A 17023-nucleotide genomic window follows, 5' to 3' on the forward strand; every position below is an offset into this window, starting at 1 on the left:
GGGGGGGGGCATTGGGACTCAGTACCCTCTATGTCAGTGAAATCTACGGCCTCCTTGGGTGTTTTCAGTTTCCAAAGGGTAATAAAACCTCTCCCTTGAAAGATTAAAATAAACCCCCACTCCCCCTTGAGAATTTCCAGTCGTACTGATGTTACACTGTGCGAAATCAAAATACACTTATCGCAAATTAAAAATATGTCTGCCCTCTGCGCGCTTTATAAATGAGTTTAATGATATTATTATGTAGATCTCGTCTCAAGAAGTTTTACTATGATGTGACAAGTGGAAAATGTAATGAATTCTACTATTCGGGATGTCAGGTATAAGGAATTCGAAACAATGTTTTTATTAAAAAGTCCGACATGCTAGCAACTATTTTTTTAAATAGGACTGTCCATTGTTCAATTCAAAATAGTTTCTATTTGATATTATATCCAAGAAACAGTAAACAATAAACGGAGTTGTTGTTGTCTTTGTTGTCATTTTTTAATAAGAAAAAGGAAAAGGATTTTGTACTTTGTACTAACTTTTTAAATATTATAACTGATATTTTTGAACTTGGTTTCTTGTATGTACAGTGAAACCCTTAATAACGAATACATCGGAAGAATTTATCAAATGTCGTCTTGACAATTTTTCAATGAGTTTTATACTATATTACGTAAATTTCAGTATTTGCGAAAATAAATAAATAGCCATGAATATACGGGAACAGTTTCAAAGAGCTCCATATAATCATTTAATTAAAAAACTAAATATCTGCAACATTCCATTATCAGAAATTGAAGAATACGACATTTGATGAATTCTTTCCATGTATTCGTTATTAAGGGTTTCACTGTAGAAAGAAAGACACCAACATTTCCATTTATCACTGTTTGCAGCTTAAAGATCTAAACCTAGCTTGCAGTGGTTAATGTTGAACTAATTGGTTTAATTAAGGGAGGAGAGAATATGTTTGATGATTTACGAGACTGTGTCATCACATGTGTATCCCCCTCCAGTATGCTCAGGTATCAGGGGCATTTTTATTGATTTTAGTGATTGAAGATATCATTTCAATTCACAATTTCATTTCAATTCACAATGGTACAATTTAGACCTTCATCTGATCAAGATTGATTGATATATCAAATGTTATCTCTCGGACAGTTGAGTTTTTGTAGTTTTTCTACGGAGTCACTTGCGAATATCTGCTACAGAGACAATGAGTAAATTGTTAAAGCTTGAATTAAAAGTGCATGTACTGTTCATCTAATGAAAGGAAAATTAAAAGTATTGCCATAATTCCGCATCTTGATTTTTAAATTCTTTAGCATAATGACAATATCATTAATTCCATTCCATGTTAACCCTGTAACATCTGGGAGGCTTAAATCTATGCATAGCAGAAAAAAGGGTAAAAGTAGAGGTATGGATTTGCAATGCATTTTTATAGTTAAATTTTTCAAGGTTAGCTTTCAAAATAAAAATTAGACACATGTTCTTAAGCTACTTTTAAGTGCTTTTAAAAGTTGTAGTCGTAAGATCTTGAATAACAAAATATTTATGGGCTGTTTTAGGTTTTTTAAAACGCTGACCAGCCTTTATAACGTCCTAAACCTACCCTACATTATACATTTAAAAATTAAGAGTCTGCTTAATATTAGAAAGTTAAATGTTTCTGTTTATCTTTGTGTGGATTGTGGGTGTCAATATGAGAATCAATGTTTCTGTTTATCTTTGTGTGGATTGTGGGTGTCAATATGAGAATCAATGTTTCTGTTTATCTTTGTGTGGATTGTGAGTGTCAATATGAGAATCAATGTTTCTGTTTATCTTTGTGTGGATTGTGAGTGTCAATATGAGAATCAATTTTTCTGTTTATCTTTGTGTGGATTGTGGGTGTCAATATGAGAATTATGATAACTGTTCTATCATTCAGAGGCCGGCCAACTGTAGAGATAGAAATTATTCCAGAAATTGATCCTTGCGGCCTAGAGATGTCTAGAGGTCCTTGCAGAGCGATCAAATCAAGATGGTTTTTTAACAAGAACTCGGGCAATTGTGAGGTGAGAATAATCTAAGGAATTTATGGCAAATTGATCTTTTGTGTTGGAGCTCCACTAAAGTCTATTGGATTCCTAGCCTTTGCCAAAGATCTGTTATTTCCACAGCCCAAAACCGGATTTCCTAAAAAATATTTCTGATCTAAAAAGGAAATTTAACTTTCTAGTACTGGATCATTTTATTTCTCTGTAAGGGAGTTGAGTGTATACCTGATATACTACATAATGTACGATTTCATAAAATTCATACAAAAGGAAGGAACAGTTTAGTTCTAATGCTGTATAATGACAGTATATTTATATGTAGTTCGTAATGTACGGTCAAATGATCCTTGCAAAAAATTGAAACAAGCTGTTTATGTCCAATACCCTTCTTGAATTTTAATATCTGTTCACTAGCAAACTTTCATAAAAATAGTATATAAATAAAATTCTTTATTATTAGTCAAGACTAATTTCATTAGATACAAAATCATAAACTCTTACATGACTTTTAAATTGATGTTATCTATTAATTAAACAATTTAAAGTTTTCATTTTGTTCAGAGGTTTGATTACAGTGGATGCCAGGGAAATGCGAACAATTTCCTTAATCTTGAATCTTGTCTGAATAGATGCAGACCTGGAGGATCTGGACCCTTTATCCAGGTACTAATTATTTAATCAGGGTATGTATATTTTCCTGAAAAAGCATTCCTCATCCTTCAGAAAATCAATTATTTTCCCCAGAAGTTTAAAAAAAATAAATGATTTTTTGGTAAAATTTTTTAAAAAGAATAAAAAACTTGCCTTTTGATATCCCCAGTTTTTATTTTCCCCCCAATTAATCAAAAATTAGTTCCCAAGATAATTTTTGATTTTGTACATACTACATACAGTTAATTAATGTAACATCCCTTTGTTTAATGAGTTGGTAGTTTACTATGCTTTAAGGACAACATTTTGTTTTGTTTCTCATTCTACCAATTTGGAAACATTTAAAAAAACATTATATTTGATTGTATCAAAGTTTTATTACATTTTAACGTAACTAGTTTTGTCAGAGTCTGTTAAAATTTACAAGTTCTTATGGAATTAATATTTCTAAAACCAAACAGTACCAAATATATTTGAACAATAGAAGAAGAAACTTTCTTCCGTGATTTTTGAAAGATTAAACACAATGATAAGATTTTTTTAAACTTTGTGAAAGTGGTATATTTATTACATTCCCTGTATTATTCTAGGTAGGAGGTGTTAACACCTTGCCTGTTCAAATATCAGGTTCACTGTCTACAGTATTCCCAGGGGCTCCAGGAGCAACTATATCTTGTCCAGGGTGTCCTAGTGATGCTCCCATAGATGGAGAAGTTAAAAAGGTAAAATAGAAAGGATCTTATTACTTATTTTAAACTGTTAATTTCTAGCCTTTAGAACTTTTCAACCAATTGTGATTTAATATTTCAAGCACGGGCAGCCGTAGTACATTTGAATATCCGAGCGGGGTCAACCTTTCCGGTCCCAGTTGTACTGTACCTAGCTCTATGGACAGGACTAGCCGGTGCAACAAGGTTGACACGGTCAGACTTTATGCTTCATATAGGTTGAATTTACTTTTACCAAAGGGGCAGATTTGTGTGCAAGCTGAACAGTTAATTAAGACAAAGATTGAAATATCAAAGGTCCATTAGGTTCCAGAATAATTTACAAAACTCAAGCTTTCACAATTATCTACTTATCTTATTTATTTGATACAATATTTATTCTGTATTTAGTTGGCTGTTCAAGCTGCAAAGAAGCTCGTTGGAATATCTTCTGTAGTTGGAGAAGAATGTGCACATGTAAAGCTACTTGAGGTAAAACAAAATAGTAGCGCTGCTTCACTTCAAAATAAATATTATTTTTACACATTTAGAACTCTAAGAGTTTATGAATATCCAATTTGTTTAGGTTGTGAATGTTAAGAAACAAGTAGTGGCTGGAACTAATTTTATCCTTACCCTGAAAATGATCACCAAGACCGGACCAGATTGTCAAGATGAGGAGATTAAAATTTGCTCAAACATATATGCCTACAAACCTCTACCATACGCCTGTGATTCAGATGATCATTGCATTGAAATTATAAGGTAACACATTTATTTTAAAAACTGTCATGCCAAATTATCAAATGTCTAAATTATTAGATCTGGAGACATAAACTGCCATGGTGAACACTCTATTGAGATTCCAATAGATATTGTTCCAATGGATCTAGGGGAAGGAAGAAATATGTTAACCATCACAGAGCTGAATATTGAGGAATATGGTAAGTTATCATCAAAATTCCATTATGTTTATTTTTACGAGGAAACTTGAGGTTTATGTGTAGACTTAAAGGAATTGAGTCGTTGCAACAAACTCAAATTTTTGAATCCCTACCTCTTAGCAACCTGATGATTTAAACCTGTGATATTTCAAACTTAGATAATTTTAGCCAACAGAGTTCACAGTTTGAAATATCTAAGGTCTACGGCACTGGGTTGGAAAGATAAAGGGATTAGAAAATCCCAGTTTGTGGCTAAAACTCAATATCTTTCCACCACTAAATTTTCAGCTCAAAAATTAGGATGTATCAGTCAGAGTTAAAAATAAATATAAATGAGATATGAAAAATTCCATCAAATTTTTTATTTAAATTTAAATATTATTTTTACAGACCCCTGTTTGACCGAGAAAATGATTGGTGACTGTAGAGCAGCAATCACAAGATTTTTTTTTGATAAGGAATCCAGTTCATGTGTCTCATTCAACTATGGAGGTAGCTATAGGTCTGGCAGTGGCCAGCCTTTCTTATTTTTATTTTAACATTCAAGATTTTATTTCTTGTCAAGGTTGTACAAGGCAAAGGTGGCTGCATGTTGATAAATATTTTTTCGGTTGGAATTTACTTTTTTCTTAAATTCCAAACTTTGCAATTTGGTAGATTTTTGTGGAAGTACCTGAGAGCCCAAAAGCCTAATTGTTTAAATTTTTTAAAGGGATACTTTGCGACTGATTTGAAAATAAAATTTTGTTTAATTAAGGCTGCAATGGAAATGGCAACAATTTTGTGAGCGCAGCAGAATGCGAGAAAGCATGTGCTGCTCATCTACCTGCCTCTGCCAGATCAGCACTAATTCCAAACCCAGGTTTTTTATAATATTTAGTTTTTGTTGTATATTTTTATAATATTTAGTTTTTGTTGTATATTTTTATAATATTTAGTTTTTGTTGTATATTTTTATAATATTTAGTTTTTGTTGTATATTTTTAGAATATTTTACATTGTTAGTAGAATTTAAAATGTTCTTGGCTATTTTGAAAAATTTATATCTGGGACAAATTGCCAAATTTTCAAGTTTATGATTTTTGGACAAGGACATGTAATTGTAAAGGTTCTTTTCAGTTTAAGATTTTATGGATCAAAATTGATCTAATTTTTTTTGGAAAATTAAATCAAAAATGAGCAAAGACTTGAAAATTTACTAAATGACAAGGGTAGCTAAAAGGTTTTCAACAGTGATTCCTAAACTTTAATGATGAACTTTAAAATAATTATTTACCTTTCTATTAATTAACATTGTTATTTTACATGAGGATAAATCAATAAGACATAAGACATAAGACATATACAGTTTTTTCTTTGCTTAAAAGTACACACCGATGCGATAACACTTTCAAGATCTAAGCATTTTGAAACCATATCGGAGGTTGCATTTGACGAACAGCCAGCTAGGTATAGTCCACTCTAGACAACAGAGAAGCAGCTCATCTATCCATTCCCAGTACATCTAGCTAGTTTTAGCTATTGATTAATTTCAACTTAGGGTAAATTGGAAATTCATTTATTTTGCTTTTGTATTAGATGATGGTTCTGTCACAATTCCAGTTCCTGCCCCTACTAACCCCATCTGTAATAAACCTATGGATGCAGGTAAATAAAACTTCTTAACCTCTTTAGGGAGGGGAGGGGGGTCTACTCTACAGTTCACACCATCTTAAACTGTCTTTTTGATTTTTCCCACTTGCTCTACTCAATACATAACTTAATAAAAACAGGTTTCCAGTTTTTTAAACCTTAAAATTACAGGGTGATTCAACAACAAAGTTTCTCGGACACATAAAACGGTAGGGCTAAGAAAAATCAATTTTTAATTAAAATTTTGAAGGTCCTTGTTTTGCTTTGAAACCAAGATATTATTACAACACCGAGAGCAATAGATGCGAAGAGTTTCTATATGGAGGATGCCGAGGGAATGAAAATAATTTTGAGATGTTGGTTGATTGTGTTTCTACCTGTGGTAAACAACTTCGCAGCAGGTTCCCTCCTCTACCTCCTCCACTACCAAAATGCAAGTTTGGAAACGAATCCTACGCTATTGGAGATATTGTTCGACTCGACAGCGATCCTTGCAAGGTAACAAAGAATGCTTTGTTAAAAACAATTTCAACTGTCCCCACTCCCCAGCTCTTAAATTCATGAAACCATATAAAAATTCTACTGGAGGGGGCAACCATAGACATAGATGTTTTCCAGAATTTTTCCAAGTGCAGGGGAGGGGTGGTGATTTTTGATGATTTGGGGAAAAAAATAAAATAAATTGGACAAGTTGTTTCCTTCTTTTCGATACTTTTAACCCAAAAATCCATTTATTTCACCAAATTCAGCAAATAAACCCCAACATACTTATCTTTTGGAGAAAAAAATATTTTCTTAACGGATGGGGGGGGGGGGTTAAATGATCTTTGAGAAAATATGCATAACTGTGTTCTCTTTTTAGGCATGTGTATGCAGCAGTCCCCCTGATCTATCTTGTAACATTAAAAAATGTCCAGCCATAGCTCCAGCTTCCAGAACACGGGAGAACTGCATCATTGTTAAAGATGATCTTGGCTGCTGTACCGAGAAACTTGAATGCCCGGTAGATGATTCTAACTTCGGCATAATTGGAGGTAAAACAATTTTAAGCGGTGGTTAAAAATCTTTTGCCACGCTTGAGGAAAAAACAGGAAGAATTTATGATATTTGTTTCTTCAAATTTTGGAGGTGTTAAAATCAACTAGATTTAACATTTTTCAAAACACTTTACAAATTCAGTAGGACAGTTGTCACAACTCTTTGATACCTAATAAAAAGTATAATTATTGATTTACTAAAGACCTCTTAATGAACGATGAATTTTCTCAAAAATACTTATTTTGATTTTATCCAGGATATTTCCCAATCCTTGGCGCCCCTGCATCTGCCCAACTGGACAGTGATGCCAAGATGGTGGCTGGGATTGCTTCTAAGAAGCTGTTGGGGGGATTAGCACTTATCTCAGGGGTTCAGTGCCAAGGAACTACACTTTTAGAGGTCTTAGATGTAAAAAAACAGGTAAAATAGTAGAAAAAAGAGAGGCGACAAGATTAGTAAATCTTAAGGAAATATGGGAAATACTACATATTTTATGGTTCTTGTGTTTTAAACGGAGAAGGGGGGGGGGGTATGGCACGTTTTATAAAAAATATAGTTTAGAAGACAGCACTGCCCCCTGCCTCCTGTAAACGAATAGAGATCAAGAAATCTATGAAAACATCACATTTTAAGAACCTTGGATTGTCGCAACACCCAGGCCTTGGTTTACCTCATCAACTCACATATACTTTTTTGTAGCCCTGGACACTCACATTTTAAAACTGCAATGCACTTGCTTTTAGCTTCCGTTTAAAAGAAGATTACAAAATCAATTTTTATGTGAGTTAACGATGTAAAAACTTTTTATGTATTTTTGAAGGACAATTTTGTTTTCTTAGGTTGTCGCTGGCACTAATTATATTTTCACAATGCGCCTGAAGTCTAAGAACGGTCCCCTGTGCTCAGATGAGATGGACAGATATTGTAAAAATATTCGTGTACATAAACCACTACCCTCAACATGCCAGGTTATCACCTCTTCATCTATCATTTTATATATTATTGGAAGGTTTTAATGTATGACTATTTTTCTTGTGTTCGCGAAAAGTTATAGGCTGATCCTAATTTAAATTAATTTTTTTCTCTATCAATTTTACATGCCCCGAATTGAATTTGACATTTATAACTTGTAATATCTGAACGATTTTTTAAGTTTAATTGACCTATTTATGGTTTGGGTGGAATAATGCCACTCGGCGAATTTACGCGGGATCTATGCTTATTGTGTTTTAACCATTTCCTGGCGTTTTTAACCATTTTCTCCTGATAAATCTAACAAATAGAAATAAAATTAGCAGCAATCAACAACAAATTCAATTCGGGATCTGTCTATAATACCCCCTTTTATTTTTTGCTAACACTCCCTTTAAACAATTTTGAAATCCGCAAGTGGATTCTTTAATTTGATCACCTTCCACTGCATAATACAGTATACAATATACATGCAATATTTGACGCATTGATTCAGACATGACAGTTTCTAGTCAATATATACTTCATTAGTATATAGTAAATTATATAAAATTATAATTTTTTCAAAACCTTAAAATTCATGATTTTTGTAGCGTAAAGATTGGAATTATTTGTTTTTAGTTGATAATGAAATTTTTTTTTAAGGATCTATCATCATGTTTGGAGCTGATAAATCAAGATGGAATTCAGTGTTTTGATACAAGAGAGGAAGTTTTTTAAATTTCTCTCATTTTAGTGTTTTTTTTTGGCTTTTTTGTGATTTTATGTCAAGTTCACTGTGTTTATATTTAATAACTTATCAATTGGGTGTGATCATACTTCATTAGTCTTATTTTTTTTTTCTCACGTTTATAAATTTTTTATTTTCATTTGAAAAATGTTTTTTTTTCACCAATTAAAATTTAAAATGGGTTCAAATGTACCAATCTTGGGACATTCTTTAATCCAAAATTGTTAAGCCATATATCATACGATAGCACCGTAATTATTTAAAAATTGCCGATAGAATATTTGAAAAAAAGAGGAAGGCTAATAAACTTCTTTCAAAAGAATCGCAAACGGATTTTTGAATATAGAATTTTTGTCTTTTAAATAGTGTTGTTATTACAAAAAATTAAATTTTAGTTTAAAATATTAATTGTATTCTAAATTGTTGCTTTATATTTATTTACCATATGTAATAAAAAACAGCTAAATTTTGTATGATTATTATGAAGGATGCAGAATAAAGTTGATACTATTTATACCAGGGGGCGGAAACGTCATGTGTGTGTGCCATGTCTGTACCAAAAGAGTGTGTAAGGAATACCGAACCGAAGGCGTGTACTGTAGATATTTGTGTAGTCTAGGAGAGTACATTTGTTTACTGTTAATTATTTACTTAAAAATAAGTTTAATATACATATTATATATTATTTACATATTTAAGTCAACACTTTGAAGCCAAGTTTTCATGCAAAGAATTTAGTTTGATTAAAGTTTAAAATAAACTACTCGTTATTTAAGCTTAAGGGGAGTTTAAATTGCACCCCGCGACTGGCAAAAATTGCGTGCTTTAAATCCGAAGACATTTGCTAGTCCGGACTATAATTGACGACATTGCTCTGCAATTTCCTTGACTGTAGTCATGTTGTGTGTCTGTTCCAAAAGAGTGCGCGTTTGTAATACCGAACTCCTCTGCAAACAAGTGCGACTGGCTTTCTTAATCCAGACCAGCGCCATTTCCTTTCCTTTTATTGTTATTCCCTGATTTATACGTATTTGAAACATTAAACAAATCTATATTGTGTAGACATAAGTTCAAGTAAATATCATAGCTTCTCTTATTGAAGAGCTTTCTAGAAGTTTTTCTAATATGTGACCAGATTTTCTGATACTTAAAACCAAAACGTGAAGAGTTACTATTAGGTCTCAAAGTGGCGACAGTATAATGTCGAATGAATTTTACCTAATTTATCGACTTGTATATGTATGCTGCAGGGACAATAAAGGAAATTTTCCTAATTGATTTAAAACGATGATATTCTCATTATTGTCAATCTGATAAAGACTATTATGGATTATGGACAGACGAGAGATTGTCAAGTGCTGCCAGGAACCACTTACTAATTAGGACTGTATGTAGTCACTTTAAACCTCTCAATTGATTCTATATTAATTAAACTATTTAGTAGGTTTGTGAACTTTAAAGAAATGATAAAGAAAGGAATTGAGTTTTTGTAACAAACTCTGATTTATTAATACCTATATGTTTCCACCTGATAGTTCAAACTTAGATTCTTTAAACTGACAAAATTTATAGTTTGAAATATGTAAGGTCTATGGCATTGGGTTGCAAAGATATAAGGATCAGAAAACCATAGTTTGTCACAAAGACTCAATTCTTTTACAAAATGATTTAAAAAAATGATAGTGAAAGATAGTGATAGTGATATTGTTGAAATTGAATTTTTAAAATCGATAATAAGGTTCTATAAAACCAATAAATTATTGAATTCTTATTAATTTTGAATCATTTTGAATCATTTTGAATCATTTTGAATCATTCTAAAATCCAAAGCANGTGGGGGGGGGGGCGGTCAAACGGGTGGTATTTATTTCACAAAAATCTAAAAATAATAGTCAATTACTTTGTAGATAATTAAGCTACAGATCTGGAAAATGGATGTTTTTACAAGCACCCTAACCATTAAAGTAAGGGGTCTACCTTTTTTCAATCAGCAGGCCTTGAAAAAATGGACTAAAGAACATTTATCACACACCCCTTTCTCAAATCTAAGGTTAAATTCCAAAGGGAAGGGGGGATGGAAAAGAACCACCCCCCATCAAAAATAGCCAATCAGGATTGGGTTAAATGAAAAATAATCATTTTTTATTTCAAAATTTAAATTCGAGTTAAAATTGATTTTGTTATTCCCTAAATATTTTTTACTGGGCTTTTAGAGTGCTTTGCGCCCATCTATAATATTTCATTATCTGTAAACATTTTCTCTTTGTGTGTTATCTTTGGGTCAATCCAGACCGAAATATTTTCAATAAATGTGGAACTAACGTCTACTTTTTTTTGTTCCACAGAGGTTTGGTCCATCACGATCACCGAATTTTAAAAATCATTGCAAAACAAGAGAAGAAAAAAATGTGCGGATCATTTTATAATAAAAGTTTCATGGATTTTCAAAATTCAATGCAAACCGATTCTTGTTGTAGGCAAAATTCTAAAATTTTGATCATCTAGAAACCTTCCCTGGGGATATGTGAGGTACCACACAAAATTTGGGCCCGATCGGTTCAGCCGTTTTGACGTTTATTGGATACAAACGGACAGACAGACAGACAGACAGACAGACAGACAGACAGACAACCAGACAAGCAAAGTTTATATATACTAGCCTTAGAGGGTGCTTCGCGCCAATCTTCTAAATTAATTGTGAACATGTTCTCTTTGTGTACATCGTAAAACAAAACAAAAATAATTTGCGAATTTTAATCTTAACAGAAAATTGGCATAACAACTTAAATTAAAACATTATATTTCTGATTAGCATCAAAAAGAGGATTCCATATTTTATTTAAACAAATTTGGATTTAACAATAAAAGTATCTTAATATTTTTCATAATAAATTGTACATCAAACCAATCATTGCAGTGGTCGGTGTTTATATCAATACAATGAAGACGACCTTTCTTTTTAAATTTTAATTTCGTAAAAAGATTTTTCCAAATTACAAGTTTACAAGTAAAAAAAAAGATAAGCTGTTATTATTGACAGCTTCTCTTTGTTTCCATGTTTATGTGAATGTTTCAAAGCTTAGGAGATATCAAAAATTGAAATCGAAAGTTGTTTTAATTATATTGATATATACGACGATGACAGTATATCTAGGGGAGGAGTGAACATCCTTCTTGTTCAGTTTTCTCCAAGTTTTGAACAGGCAGGCCTAGGCTGGTCATCTTCCTAAAAAATAATGCCTTAAATATGGCCTCACAATTCAAGCATATATAGAAACAATTTTATATGTTGTTGTCGGTGACTTAAAAGGATTGTAAGCGCTATTCTAAGTGACCTCCTAAGGATACCAGGCACAATATGAGACCATTGATCTTATTTATTAATTTAATTTATGTTAATATTAACATACAAATGTTAATGCTAATTGATATTACCATAGAAATTAACATTTAGGTAAATTTAATATACTGACAAGCATAAACTTTAATGAATTGTTTAAAGTCAATGTTAATGTTCATGTTAATGTTAATGTTAATGTTAATGTTAATGTTAACTTTATATACTGACAACCATATACTGAAAAGAATGGTTTAAACTCAATTATTAATTTTAATTTTGATGTTAATGTTAATGTTATTCTTAATGTTAACTTTAAATACTGACAACCATAAACTTTAATGAATTGTTTAAAGTCAATGTTAATGTTATTGTTAATGTTAATGTTAACTTTATAAACTGACAACCATAAACTTTAGTGAATTGTTTAAAGTCAATGTTAATGTTAAAGTTAATGTTAACTTTATATACTGACAACCATAAACTTTAATGAATTGTTTAAAGTCAATGTTAATGTTAATGTTAATGTTAATGTTAACTTTATATACTGACAACCATAAACTTTAATGAATTGTTTAAAGTCAATGATAATGTTAATGTTAATGTTAATGTTAACATTATATACTGACAACCATAAACTTTATTGAATTGTTTAAAGTCAATGATAATGTTAATGTTAATGTTAACATTATATATGAAATTACAGTGTCGCTAGGCTAGCGTACTCTGTGATTAAACACGGATGACGTCAAATTCGTCCTAGAATAATAAACAGTCATCAAATATATATTTATTAAGTATTTATGCAAAGACACTAATTGTACCAAATTTTGCTTGCGCCTGAAATCAAAAAATAATAATAAATACAAACTTGTAAACAGAATCCACCAGGGCTTGTTCTGGAACTTGTCGCCTGGTGAGAACCCAAAGTGACTCTAGAAATAAAATAAAAATTTAACTTTTATTAAAATTTTGAAAACTGAATATATTTTTAATTGTGGTTTCTCTACAAAAGTGACTTGCGCATTTCTACTACAGGAAAACACTATCAACAATATTTTTCACATTTTTTGTCAGATAAAGGTATCAGGGTACCATTTGTGACACAGGAATTGCCTTCTTTGCAGAATGTTCTTGAAATTACTAAGACAGTCCCTTTGATCTGTATTTTCGATGGGCAGATTATTGGTAACTAATAATTCGGTAACTAACATTTTGGTAACTAACAATTTGGTAACCTACCAATTTGGTAATTGGAAAATTTGGTAACCAACAATTTGGTAACCTGACAGTTTATTAATTTTTACAATTACTGAACTTTAGATATGAATAGTAAGAAAGTTTCTTAAAGAAACCTATTAAAAAATTGTCAAGACAACGTTTTATAAGTTCTTTCGATGTCTCCACAGTACTGGGTTAAACTGTATAAAAAGACTTACCTCTTCTCCAGACAGGGAATGTGGTGCATTGGTAAACAATAGCATAGGTTGTATAATCAGTATCTACTACACTGTAGTTAGGAGCTACTTTTCCACTACTAGTAGACTGGACTAAACAATAGCATAGGTTGTATAATCAGTATCCACTACACTGTAGTTAGGAGCTACTTTTCCACTACTAGTAGACTGGACTAAACAAAATTAAAATTTAAAACAACAAATTAAGCACATTTAAATAGTTCTATATTTAAATAAAGTATTTAGCGTTGGACCAGATTAAATGAATAATACAGTTCAACTGCGAAGACAAGTTGAACCACTTCTTTAATTTGAACTGGCGGACAAGAGAAGGGGTTCAATAATGTCTACGAGGTTCAACAGTTTATCAATATTCATTAAGCCTGGTCTCTAGAGAGCATGCAAGTTAGATTTGATTTTAACCCCTCTTAACCTTGACATGTTCCGAATAAATGCATAAGTGATCTGTGAGATGTCAATATTTAAAAAAAAAAGAAATAGAAAATCACTTTTAACAATTCCTACATACATATTTTAAAAATTGTTTAACATCTAGTATAGTTAAGAATTACCGCTAGAAGTTTAAACTTTCCAAAATTAGGTAAGTCTATAGGAAGGATAAGGAGTAATGAATGATGCATTGCACCGCATGCAGTTTTACACTGGATCTAGGTTCCCCACCCACCCACTCAACCAACATTTCATAGATTCAGAACTCCTCACAGAAAACTCCGGTTCATTTCAAGTACCGGGCCGACTTTAAAGCAATTAGAACAAGCTGTACAGTACACATACGGACTATCTAAAGCAACACGGGACGGTACACTAAATTAACCCCCCCCCCTTCTATTCTAGTGTGTGCCCTGCAGCAAGAAAACTTACATGGTATTCCTTCGAATGTTACAACTAACTCCGCCTTATTTGGTTTGGCTGGATCAGCTGGCCTCGCTGATCCTTGAACTTGTTGGTAACTGTTCCACCTGAGATAAAGGCAATATGTGTACAATAAAATCAGTTTGTGAGTTTTAACTAAATAAATCAAAGATTGTAAACAAAGGTATGGCTTTTCTTAGAAAGGCCTGAAGTCCGTTGTCGTGCAAGGGTTTTCATAATTTCAACACAATTTTAGAAATCAAAATCAATTTAAAAACATTTCGAATTATAAGTTTACACAAATAACTGCGCGTTTCGTTCTAAAATATGTTATTGAAGAATCGGAACACGCAAAAGAATTCCCTCGCAAATGTCGTCTTCCTTTTAAATGATTAAATAATTATTATTTCTCCGGGAAATAGATAATTTCTAAAGCCCAATAAAAAGCTCTGCTTCTTTAATATTCAATGTTGCAAAAAAAATTCAAATACAAACTACAAAACTCTTGTGAGAGTTAATTATTGCATAATAACTTTTTTACAAATATAATTTTTAATTATGTTTTAAACATCTCAGAATTTTTAGGACTAAGTAGATATCAATTAAACATGCATAGGTAATTTCTTAGAGAACGATTTTTGGGCCCCTCCCCCTCCTATTAAATTTGTACATTTGTATAATTGATCATGTGGCCACAGCGCCCTGCCCTCTAGCCTGTCCTAGCCGCGGCGCTCGGTCCCTAGACTGTTCTAACCGCAGCACTCGGCCCCCTAGCCAATCCTAGCAGGAGCGCTCGGCCAAGACATTATCTTAACCTAACCTAACCCTCAATAATAAAAAGTAAATGTACAAGATTGATAGGATGGGGGGAGGGGGGGGTCCAAAAATTTTTAGGACAAAACTTAAGATTGGTTTGTTAAAAAACCTCAGTTTTAAAACAGTTTTAAAACTTACCACATATTAACTTGTTCATTTTTAACACTAATAGTTTCTCCCTTGATGGCATATTGTGCACGAACACATTTAGCTCCAATCTGATATTTAAATAAATAATTATAATCTTATATACATTTAGTTCATGTTTTTGCTTTATCTGAAATATTCTATATTTATGTTTATTAATTAAATTATCTCGTATATAAAATCTTTGAATCAACTTTCGGAAAGTGGGGTTTCAAATAACATCAATTATTTGATTTTGTAACAGGCACAAATTGGGAAATTATGTACTTTCTTTAAAATTATAAGTTTAAAAAGAACAAGGTCTTTTATTTCTGCTTCTTAAAATACATTGAAAATAACATTTTTTGGGTTATAAACCATGTTTGGAACTTTATCTCTCTGTACTGCAATACATTTTTATCATATTTGTTTTATAGAAAGTATACTGCATTACATATAGAGCTGTTAAACTTGTATTAATTACATTTAGTTAGAAATATAAATCTGTAAACGTAGTTTCAAGTAACCTTTCATGCAAAGATGGCAATGCCCAATTTTGAACGATTCGTTTTAAATCTTTGGCAACGATCATCAAAGCCTGTGTTTATTTCTCTAAAACTGTTCAAATTTCTGTAAAACGGAAGTATGTACAGTTTGCAAATCAAGTGATTCTGTAGATTAATAAGGAGAAGTATTAATTGAAATTACATTAACGGTCCCATTAAAGGGTAAAAAAACAGAAGACAATATTTTATTTTTACCTGGAATATTTCAAAAACATTTGAATATTCAAACCAGGTTCCCATATACTTTGTTAAATCAAAGTTGTCCATTCCTAGAGAATTGTAATCTATTTTTTTCTTTAGAATTTGGAATTTTTTAATGCAAAAAGATGAAACAAATCCCGGAGTTTATCGAATGCATCTTCTTATGTAGAAAATCACTGCTGTCTTGAAAAATCACCGCCATCTTGAAATAACATATTTAACCTGGTATATCTGGGCATGCCCCAAGGTTCCAAACAGCTGTTTGTCCAAAGGAGACAAAGCATGCCAAACATAGAAGCCAAAGCATTTTAACGTCTAACAAAATATATATTTAAGATACGTTAACAGCTATAATTCGATCAATATTTTTATTGAATTTCGTACTCTTGCGCACGTCTAAAACTGATTTTTGAGATTGTTCGCACATTGTAAAGTGTGTTTGGTCGTAGCTTGTTTAATTTTATGTTATTTGAATTACTAAATTGTAGAATAGTTTAAATATTCAAGTGTTTATTTTAATATGATACCTGGAATAATATTTGTATTGAACTGAGCTCCTCTTTATTTTTTCACATTTGTCATATTGTTGCGTCATCGGACCTTACTTTTTGCACACATACAAAATTCCAGGAAAAATAAAAATATCATGGAACTGTTGATGTAATATTATCAAATATTAGATATGAGTTTAAATAACATTATAAAAGCATCTGTTTGTTCAAAAATGATGTAATAATTGTCATTTTTTATATATAGGTTATTTATATATGTTTTTTATATATAGGTTATTTATATATAGGTTATTTATATATGTTTTTATATATAGGTTNCTCAATACAGTTTAACTCAGAACTTCAGAGAAATCAAAAGAATTTATAAATTGTCGTATTTACAATTTTTAATCGGTTTTATAATAATATACCTAAATGTTAGTATTGTA

General features: G+C 31.5%; 2 protein-coding genes across 2 annotated transcripts; one reads left to right on the plus strand and one right to left on the minus strand.

The window, feature by feature from the left end:
• Positions 1 to 206: 206 nt before the first annotated feature.
• On the plus strand, positions 207 to 9178 carry LOC111712003 (papilin). Its single transcript, XM_023486505.1, has 16 exons — positions 207 to 320; positions 943 to 1013; positions 1925 to 2051; positions 2595 to 2696; positions 3275 to 3406; positions 3803 to 3883; positions 3978 to 4156; positions 4214 to 4335; positions 4726 to 4827; positions 5093 to 5197; positions 5914 to 5982; positions 6218 to 6465; positions 6830 to 7001; positions 7262 to 7425; positions 7845 to 7973; positions 8623 to 9178. The coding sequence occupies exons 1-16, from the start codon at positions 222 to 224 to the stop codon at positions 8695 to 8697; spliced, it is 1977 nt and encodes a 658-aa protein (XP_023342273.1). The 5' UTR covers positions 207 to 221; the 3' UTR covers positions 8698 to 9178.
• Positions 9179 to 11526: 2348 nt separating this feature from the next.
• LOC111711996 (apolipoprotein D) lies at positions 11527 to 16709 on the minus strand. The gene is made up of 8 exons (XM_023486497.1): positions 16611 to 16709; positions 16306 to 16398; positions 16078 to 16151; positions 15329 to 15408; positions 14384 to 14481; positions 13484 to 13594; positions 12916 to 12979; positions 11527 to 11933 (listed from the first exon to the last, which is right to left on the minus strand). The coding sequence occupies exons 2-8, from the start codon at positions 16388 to 16390 to the stop codon at positions 11858 to 11860; spliced, it is 588 nt and encodes a 195-aa protein (XP_023342265.1). The 5' UTR covers positions 16391 to 16398; positions 16611 to 16709; the 3' UTR covers positions 11527 to 11857.
• Positions 16710 to 17023: the final 314 nt, after the last annotated feature.

This window comes from Eurytemora carolleeae, unplaced genomic scaffold (genome assembly GCF_000591075.1).
Source record: "Eurytemora carolleeae unplaced genomic scaffold, Eaff_2.0 scaffold130, whole genome shotgun sequence".
NCBI lineage: Eukaryota > Metazoa > Arthropoda > Copepoda > Calanoida > Temoridae > Eurytemora > Eurytemora carolleeae.